At 40.2% G+C, this 9,658-nt stretch overlaps 1 protein-coding gene across 7 annotated transcripts in view; it reads right to left on the reverse strand.

Moving 5' to 3' along the window:
- Window positions 1-6,775, reverse strand: part of MTFMT (mitochondrial methionyl-tRNA formyltransferase) — a 41,504-nt gene extending 34,729 nt beyond the window's left edge. For 3 of the 7 annotated variants that reach the window (XM_039358873.1, XM_039358871.1, XM_039358869.1), the window contains exons 1-8: window positions 6,601-6,775; window positions 5,458-5,670; window positions 4,179-4,301; window positions 3,697-3,799; window positions 3,056-3,131; window positions 2,621-2,712; window positions 1,809-1,890; window positions 1,051-1,133 (exon numbers count right to left, since the gene is read on the reverse strand). In XM_039358873.1, coding sequence (XP_039214807.1) covers window positions 1,051-1,133; window positions 1,809-1,890; window positions 2,621-2,712; window positions 3,056-3,131; window positions 3,697-3,799; window positions 4,179-4,301; window positions 5,458-5,670; window positions 6,601-6,773 — 945 coding nt within the window. In that variant the 5' untranslated portion in view covers window positions 6,774-6,775. Of the gene's footprint in view, window positions 1-38; window positions 628-1,050; window positions 1,134-1,808; window positions 1,891-2,620; window positions 2,713-3,055; window positions 3,132-3,696; window positions 3,800-4,178; window positions 4,302-5,457; window positions 5,676-6,148; window positions 6,324-6,600 lie in introns of those variants that run through there. The other 4 variants (XM_039358870.1, XM_039358874.1, XM_039358876.1 and 1 more) reach the window with 4 other exon arrangements.
- Window positions 6,776-9,658: the final 2,883 nt, after the last annotated feature.

The following is a 9,658-nucleotide window of genomic DNA, read 5'->3' on the forward strand; positions in this document are numbered from 1 at the left end:
AAATATCAGCCATTGCAACGATTTGCGTGACACACCTATGCAAACATGTACAAAAACCATTTATTGTTCAAGAATACAACAAGTGTCCTTAACTTAGTGAATCCTGCTCAGCTGTATTTTAAGTTGGAAAAAGATGGATCCAGAAGCGGAAAATACAGTTCCTGAAAAAAATCAGACTTGCAAGGCTGAGAGTGTTTTGAAGCTTTAAATAGAAAGAATAAACACACTGTTCAGGTTACTAGTCCTTTGTGTTATCCACTCCACAATATCACCTGCATAGCATTGTCTTTGCCATTATTTATTTTCTTCCATTGCTGTTTTCTGTCAGTCAATTCTAGGGCAAATTTCACCCAAGGATGAGATGTTTCCAACTTGCCTCTTCTATGAGGCAATGTACCAGAGTTGGTACTTTCACATATTACTGAAAATTGTATCAGAATTATTCTGCATACTCAGTGAACCTTTTAACTTCTTTTTCACTGGGGTCAGCTTGAGTGTTTGAAACCGGCAATTCTTGACAGCTGTTTGAGAATTGTTCTGTGGCCAAGAATGTAAGTAGCCATTGTAGAAGTCAGTTGCTGTCAATTTCTTTTTATGTATAATAGTTTTGACTCCAACCCAACCTTCCTAGAAAGGGAAAAGAGGGGAGAGAAGGCACCCACACACACAAAAAGCTGAACAAAATCTGCAAACCCATCAGGAGTGATTCCATTGCAAGAAGCTTAGGTGGAGTCTAATATGGGATCCAGCTTCCTGGCATTGTTAGATTCCAATTTAAAAAACACATTTTTGATTTGTAAAGGGCAACTTAGAAAACCTATGGACACTCTTCAGAGGAGACCAGGGGACTGAGTTGATAAGATTTCAATACTAACAATTTGTTACTCTCAGTTGTGAGGAGGGACAGTACAACTAAATAAATGCAACACAGGCTGTATTTGACTGGCATTCTCTTTCCTCATCTCTCCAATGAAATGGAAACGGCACATTTTGAGAGCCCATCTGCCTTTAAAAGGAGTAAGAATATCACGTGTACACACAAAAGCTTACCTTGCACCGGATCACCAGGATCTTTAATTGTTTGTGGTACAACACCAACCCTGGAATTGCCTCTTTCTCAGCTACAACTTTATCTGTAGGACATATAAACAGTTAGGCCATTCTTGCCTCTGCAACAGTAAAATCCAAGTTCTAAAGTGTCACGAAAATCATATTTGGGTTAACTCTTATGGGGGAAGGCTGATTAGCTTAAATAAAACAAACGATCGAACATATGATTACCACTATTACTTGTATATAAATTGAGAGGTTATGCAACGAAAACAAATTCCCTGTGTGTCCAACCACACTTAGCCAATAAAGAATTCTATTCTATTCTATATTTTTTCTATATTTTCTTTTTTCTATTCTATTCTTCTTCCTCTATTCCATTCCATTCCATTCTACTCTACTCTATTCCAAATTCTATTCTATTTTAAATTCTATTCTATTCTATTCTATTCTATTCGCAATTTCCTATACATCGTCACAGAGGGCAACTGAAAGAGAATATTCCTCACTTTTCTTTGTAGGTATCAAACACAGAGCAATTCTTTTCATGCCACATTTTTCTACAGATCAAAGACAAGGACTTTAATGTTCCTAGAAAGAAGAATACACTTAAGCAGTCTGATTCCAACAAGAAAAAAAGAGGATTTGCAACAGAGGAAGTCAAAATGTGTTCAGTTTCACAGACCATCTATTGTTATTTGGACACTGCCACTATTAAGATACTCTTGATCAGAGTGCTAAGAGTTTCTCATAAGTACCAGTAAAATCTGGTAGAATTTCCTCTTCTTCAAAGTCCAATAGTTTTACACTGGAACCCATCCACAGCGTCTTTAGAGGCATCTAAAAACATACAGCACGGTATAAATTATATAGTTCCAGGTCACAGACATTTCAGTTAAATTATTCTTGTTCACTTAGAACACAGGCAAGAATAGAATCTAATTCCCACTTATGTCAAAGTTAACCGACTAGAATAGGGGTCTTCAAACTTGGCCCTTTTATGACTTGTGGACTTCAGCTCCCACGCCTGGCTGAGGAATTCTGGGAGTTGAAGTCCACAAGTCATAAAAGGGCCAAGTTTGAAGACCCCTGGACTAGAAGAACCAGGCCAGTTTTTCCTCCGGATCCTGAGGAAAGACAAAGGTGAACATTTTACCCACTGAAATGAATTTGGTTTAAGTAGGAAGCTACTCTACCAGATACTCTATTTCAACTGCATTTTAATTGGGAAGGAGCCCCAGCAGAACCAAAAGAATTTGCATTTTGTCTTTGCCAAGTTAAATTCTGAGAAGGAACTCAGAATTCAGTAAAAGGATCTCAAGTTCTTCTTACTCATTCGTATAGAGCCTATTTTGATGTAAACTTTACTTTATTCATCAAATAAAAAAAATCCTGCAATATTTGCCTATTTTAAAAAATTACACTGTTAATTCCAGAATATATAATTCTGTTCCCACCACCAACTCAATTTCATCCAAGGGCGGAAAATAAGATTATTTTTGTAAAAAGCTGCTTCTGAATTTAAATATATCGCTGATAAGCAACCACTTCTCTCAGAGGCTGACCTTACCATGGCTCCTAAGGCACGATGCATCCTTAGTATCTGCTCAGCAGTTTGTTCTTCCCATTGAATGCAGCTCATTGCAACAGTGACTTTAGGAGCTTTAGAGGAAAATAAAAGAAAAGCAACCTCTTTTGGCCCTGCAGCTTTACACATTTTAAATGTTCTTTTCCAATGTCCCAGTAACATTTAGAAGCAATTCCTTTCTCTTGACAAAGTAATAGGTGTTCCCTCTTCTTCCCTCTTCAAATTAAGGGACATTCGGCTTCCCTGACACTGACCTTTGACTGCCAAGTTTTCAACTTAATTACAAAGTATTCGAGTTTAATAGGGAGGAAGGAAGGCAGGGGAATCATGGAAAAAGTATTACGACGGTTTACTTAGCAATGGCTCATATCATAGCTAATTAATATCTACACTACACATGAAACTTGCGATAAATACCATTTGTTACTCCTTCTTTGGGTTGTTCTTTCTTCTTGGTTAAACTTTCAGGTAAGTTTTGCAAAACGGCAATCAGCTGAGAAAAAAAAATCCAGAATTTGTATAATGAAGAACAGATTCTCCTTCTAATCGACAGGGATTGCCAAGAGGCAGTACATGACCAATTTCATCTTTATTAGGATTTGTCAGATATAGATAGCCAGATCTTATTCTACGAGGTTCAAACCCTCTACTAGAAATTGACTGTTGAGCTTTAGGTGGCTATAACCAGTGAAATAGCTTCAGGAACTATCCAGATTGTATTACAGTTGTATTATAGCAAGGCATTTATAAATCTATCAGAATGGTTTACACCAATCCTGGCTAGGCAATTCTAGGAGCTGCAATCCATACACACTAAAGTTGCCAAGTTTGAAAAACACCAGTCTTTGCATTCTACCTTCTTTTAAGTTCTCAGGGAGAGATTGAGATTTTATTACAGATAATCCTTGACTTAAGACCGGTTGCTTAATGACTGTTCAAAATTACACTGGGCCCAGAAGAAGTGCTTTCCAGCTGATAATACATTTTTGGCATTTATTTGTATCTCCCGTAAGTGTTTTCGCCGGGCTAAGTAAGATTAAACAAAGGTATTCATTTACCATGTTTGCACCTTCCTTGGATAACAATGGCTCCAGTTCTTTTGCTGAGCAACGGGGTGGAATCGCAAATTCTTCTTGTTTTATAATTGGACCGACATCAAACCTGGAAATAAAACATATTGCAGATATGCTTTTTGTCAGGTTCTGCATGGGATGTAAAAAACCTAGAAAGAGGTAGTGGAGAGACTGAACAGAGAACCCAACTGCTGCATTGATACAATTATTTAAAAAAGGATTTTAGTAATGAGCTTTGGATCTTAGAATTATAGGATTGGAAGAGACCTTGGAGATCTTCTAGTTCAATCTCATGCCTTGTGCAGAAGTCTTCAAACCATTTTGGGCAAAATGTTGTCCCGTCTTTTCTTGAAAACCTCCAGTAATGGAGCACACGCAACTTCAGAAGTGCAGGCTGTTTCACTGCTTAATAATTCTCACAGCCAGGTGTTTTGCAGACTGGATGCTGAATGAAACAGCCAACGTACCTCTTAGGTCTGATCTGCATAACTGTGACCCCGGTTACTGTATCTCCATGAAGCACGGTGTGGACAATTGGTGCAGGGCCACGCCACCGCGGAAGATAGCTGGGGTGGATATTCAGCATGCCGCTGTGTCAAAATATTGGGAAATTAGAACAATACTTGCAATAGGTAACATTTTCATTTATTGTATTTTTATGCTGCTGGATTTCAAAGTGACTTCCAGACATTTTTATGATAAAAAAATTACTTAAAAATTCAGCAATGTAATAAGCACAATATATAACACAGTGTAGAAGTGAAGAGTAATTTTTGATAGTGTTTTTTTTACTGATATCTCTGCAATTCTGACTTATTGCATGTTTTTCTTGACCTTGTGGTAAACTGCAATAAATTACTGATAGTCCTAATTTAGCCAATGCTTTATTTAGACAATATTCACAGTTATGAAGGGTGATGAAAAAATAACTTTGCAAGCAATCCTAGCAATCACAACCTTTGCAGGTGTACAATGCAAAGGAAAGCTGAAGTAACATTGTAAGCACAGTTGTGGTTTCACTTAGTGAATGCTTTGTCTTAAAGATCGAGTTGCTGGTCCCAACTGTGGTTGCTAAATGAGGAGTACCTGTACATTGTTTTTACAGCTGCATTGATTATTGTGCATATTTTACCCCAAAGCATATCAGCACTTGTTCATGACTAAATCAGTAAAGAATGTAACCTTAGAGATTATTAAAAACACTAAGCAAAGTATTTTAGCACAGTGAAAAAGAAAACCTTGCCAGGGAAAAATGAGAATGATATATTAGCTGAATTTCAGGCAAAAACTGTAGGAACTTCAAATCGTTACCACTCTTGATCAGAAGTAGTCAGGTCGGTGCCTGATTTGAATAACTCCCATAAAACTCTATGGCCATGAAAACGGTATCAACCTGTATTACTGAACAGCAATTTTGAGCTTCTTCTGCCATAGTTGATGACAGCTGCGGTTCAGAAACATTTGCAGTGCTACAGGTTCCTCAATCCCCCTACACTTTGCACTGGAAATTTATTTTTAGAAGCATCCGTAAATTTATGGGCAAATTTATTGCCCACTAGATGACATAAGTTGCAAACATTACAACAAATTAGATACCTATGCAGGAATTGTTATAAGGAACTTGGCCTGTCTACCCCTCAAACATTATAGAAGGCAGTATTTCCTTTAATGTAAAAGTAAGAAATAGTTGTGTGAGGAATACACTAAGAAAATGAGTAGGGAGGGGGTGTTTGTGATAATTCTTACTAGGGGAACTTTAGGATGAGGTCCTCACTAAGCAAACGTCCAAATGATGCCACCACGCCAACGTCAAAATTCTCACAGGCACCTACATCTGGCCAGATGTGGACAGGAAGATGAAACTGCTCTGCATACTTCTTCACAGGAAGTACCTTTGAGTGACTGGGTGGCAGGGTCACCACCTCCAGGTGATCCACAAGGTGATCTGGCCTTGGCATTCTGCCCTTGCAGGGGATCAAAAACAAGACATGGACATCCTTTAAAAAGACTTAAATATTAAATGTACTATTTTAATACTTGGCTTCCCAAAGAAAGACAGGAAACTGCATTTTATCACAATAAAGTGCTTATTTTAGGAACCTTTATGTATTCACTTGGAAATTTGGGGAACCTTAAATTGTCCATTACCCAGACCTAGGTTTTAATGGCATTTCTATATTTAAAGCAAGTATTCCTCACATCTCAGCCTAAAGTCATGTGTTGGCTGACTTCAACCCTGCTGGGCTGATAGGAACGGGTTGGTCAGGGACTGCTGCCTGTTGCAGATGTGGCACCCCATCCCTGGACCTTCCCATTGATTCATCTCATTTGCTCTCCATTCATAAACTCATTTAAGAATAAAGGGGGGAGTGGGAGATTTTTGGTGTATTAAGCCAAGCACGGTTATGACACTCCTATGCCGTTGAATCAACTCAACTGCTTGCAGCACTGTTTCCCATCCTCAGCAACTGTCAGATGTTGTGTGGATTTCTTGTCTATGGAGAATCTCAAGCATCCAGGTGACGGTTGTCCCAAAGGTGCTTTTCCAAAAGGCAGCTGGACTTTCTTGCTTTTCTTTTTTTCTTCGAAAACGTTTCGCTTCTCATCCAAGAAGCTACTTCAAGTCTTCCTGGCCGTTTTCAAGGGGGGGGGGGAAACAGAACAAGAAAGTCCAGTTGCCTTTTGGAAAAGCACCTTTGGGCTGCGTGGACTTCAATTCCCAGAATTCCCCAGCCAGCATGTCTGGTTGGGGAATTCTGGGAGTTGAAGTTCACACCTGACAAATGCAAAGGTAGGGGGGGTCACCGACATTGGAGTGACCCTCAACTCCCCCCCCTTTCTCATTCCCTCGCCCCCCGCCCCTTGGGCTCCTCCACCCGGAAGACCCACCGGGCGGCCTGGAGCGCTCGGAGGATCTCTGTGGAGAAGTGGTCGGTGCCGAAGAAGAGGACTCGCCAGGGGGGCTTCTCGCGCCTCGGGGCCTCCCCCGCGGGGGTCGCGTGGCCCCTCCCGCGGCCCCCGCCCCACCCGCCCCGCCAGGCTCGCAAGAACCGCGCGCTCATGGCCGCCCCGGCAGCCGCTTCCGCGATCGGTTCGACGTCGCGCCCTGATGACGTAGAGGAGCTTGAGCGGCCGACGTTCCATCCCTGAGCGTACTCCAACGCGAGCTCGCCGCGAGGGCTTCTGGGATTGTTCTAGCCCTGAGCTTGTCGGGTAGCCATAGCAACCGGAGGCTCGCCGTACGCATGGCGACCTCTGGAGCCTTGCTAGGGAAGGCTATCCAGTTGCGCGTCAAAGCAGCCACGTTCAGACAAGTCGCTTGATTTAGTGACTCTTTTCTCGATTCCCACAAAGTTTATGCACCAGTTGCTATTGTTCACCCAATAAATACAATGAGCCACAAATAAACTAACCAGGGTTAGCAGGAAACGGGTTTAGCCTGCAAACGGAAGACTTGCCATTGTTTAGCAGGATGGTGGGAACCCAGCTTGAGTGTTAATGCCTCTTTGCAACAGGGAGAAAGCTGTATCCAACTGTTGCATTGCATTTCAGGCAGAAATTCAACAGGGAATGTTTGCTGAGAGAGGGATGATACCTGCTATTTCTTCCTAAAAGCTTAACAATCTGTAGGAATAGTTTTCAGCATTTAGATTTTCTTCATCAAGCAAGGGTTTCTTCATCAAGAAATTACTTTGATATAGATAGCAGTGGTGATTATGGTGAATCTTGAAGAGGGGTAGCTATTATAAGGGTTTAATCTATCCTGTGTTTAATTTTGGTGTGCCTGCATTTAAATTGAAGGTCTGTTTTAAACTGACTCCTGCTTTTAAGTTTCATGCAGATAAGGAATTGAGAATCAGAGTAATAACTGCAAACTTTTATGATTCTATTATCTTTGCTTTTTTACATTATTTTCTAAAACAAAATGATCAGGCTGCAGATCTTTGGGAACTTTACGTAATTTAAAGCATTAAAAAAACGGTCCTGCTTTTTGACATCCTTTTAAATTACCTTGCAACCCATGAGTGCATTATAAAACTATAGTTCAAAACTGTTGCTTATCTCCATTATAGAAATTCAATGTCTCTTAGGTTATAAACTAATAAGAGAAACAAATGAATTAATGTACGTTTTTCTTTTTTAAAAAGATAACTTTTAATGTCAAAAGATGTGACCCTAGACATGCATCCTCAGACATAAAGGCTACTGAGTGTAATGCATATATGATTACAAGCCTGGTTACTCTGTAACCAAGACCTAGGTTAAAGACCCTGCAAAGAGAACAGTTTCAAGGACTGATAAACCAAAGTAAATATACTAAATACAGATTGCACTTTCTTCTGAGGCATATCAAGGGCAAAAGTGGACAGAAATAAAATCTCCAAAGATATTCTTGGCATGATTCCTGCTGCTTAGTCAAGCAATAATGAAATGCAGTGCAGAATTCGTAGCAGGTTCTGATTGCTGATCTGAGAAAAATAGGAGAAATGCATCTAAATGCATATAACCTTCTGCCTGTATTCTCGAAGGAGATAAAATGAGCTGAGAATGAAGCTCATTGGGGGGGGGGGAATTGTGCCTGTTGAATATATGTATTTCTGTGCTGATGTCACGATTACCCCATTGGCAGTTTGAGTCAGAAATAAGAATATATAATATTCGGCAAAATATAATCTTTGAGGGTTGTTTTGCACAGTGGCCTCGTCCTATCAAGTCATGAAAAGCATAGCAGGGAAATTCTTTTGACCAGCTTCCTTCCCCCTTTTTTTTTTTTTTAAGGAAAGCCTTGTGGTCAACTCTTGATCCCCTTCTGCTTCTCTTCAGATCTTTCCCACTTGAAGCTGGCATGAAATTACTCATACTCCTTACCCAAAGTTCCAGCAGCCAATGGTCTAAAAAGTTAAGATGGCAGCTGCAATGCAAAATTATAGTTTTTTGAAAACTAAAATCCATTTTTTGTCTTTTGAGTGGCACGGGAGTGAGGGACACACCCTGAAAACTTCATTGGGAAACAGACAAATGTTGAAATATCATCCCTTCATCATGATGCAAACTATCCCTTATGCACTTATGATGCAAGTACAATCTAATGAAGCTTGCACTGTGATTTCACAATGCACGTTTCAGGATTTTGGCATCATTTTGGTTAGCAATAGAGACCTACAATAAATAGATACATGATTATTGCTTTATTTCATATTTTATTTATTATTAAATTTCTATCTTGCCCATCTCACCAAGGTGATTCATCTTTAAATAAAACGATGAAAGCAATTCCATTCTTTGGACATGCTAGGACACGGTGACATGTACAAAAAGAGTCGGGATTCTGTCAGGACGGCAACAGTGCTGCTTTCAACAAACAGATTAGTTTGACACAGAAACATAACCATACATCCATGGAAAATATTGGATGGATCAATAAACAGATAGGTAGAGATAGAAAGATGATAGAAAGAGAGAGCATGTGTCTAAAGCAGTGGTTCTCAAGCTTTTGAATGCCGCAACCCCCAACCGGTTGTAAGTCGCGGACTACTCAACCAGTCGTAAGTCGAGGACTACTCAACTGGTGCAGCACCGTTTGCAGAATGGGACTTTTGGCGGGCTCAGCAGGGCAGAGACAGCCTGGACAATTCCTATTGGCTTTTGAAAGCCAATAGAATTAGACTCTATTCAAGAGAGTCTATTCTATTGGCTTTCAAAAGCCAATAGAATAAAAGGGAGCAGCACAGCTAAGGAAAAGGGGGAAAAAATGGCGGACTGAGCTGTTTGACGACCCCCGTGAAATGGTCGTTCGACCCCAAATGGGGTCCTGACCCACAGGTTGAGAACCACTGCTCTAAAGAAATGGAGATGATTTTTGTCACATAAAATCTAGTGTCTTGTTCTGGAGCATCTTAAAAGAGAAGTGGAAATAAGTCCCATTGGGGAGATTATGTGTCTAGCT

This window comes from Crotalus tigris, unplaced genomic scaffold (assembly GCF_016545835.1).
Source record: "Crotalus tigris isolate CLP2741 ecotype Arizona unplaced genomic scaffold, ASM1654583v1 scf7180000019068.10715455, whole genome shotgun sequence".
Classification (NCBI taxonomy): Eukaryota; Metazoa; Chordata; class Lepidosauria; order Squamata; family Viperidae; genus Crotalus; species Crotalus tigris.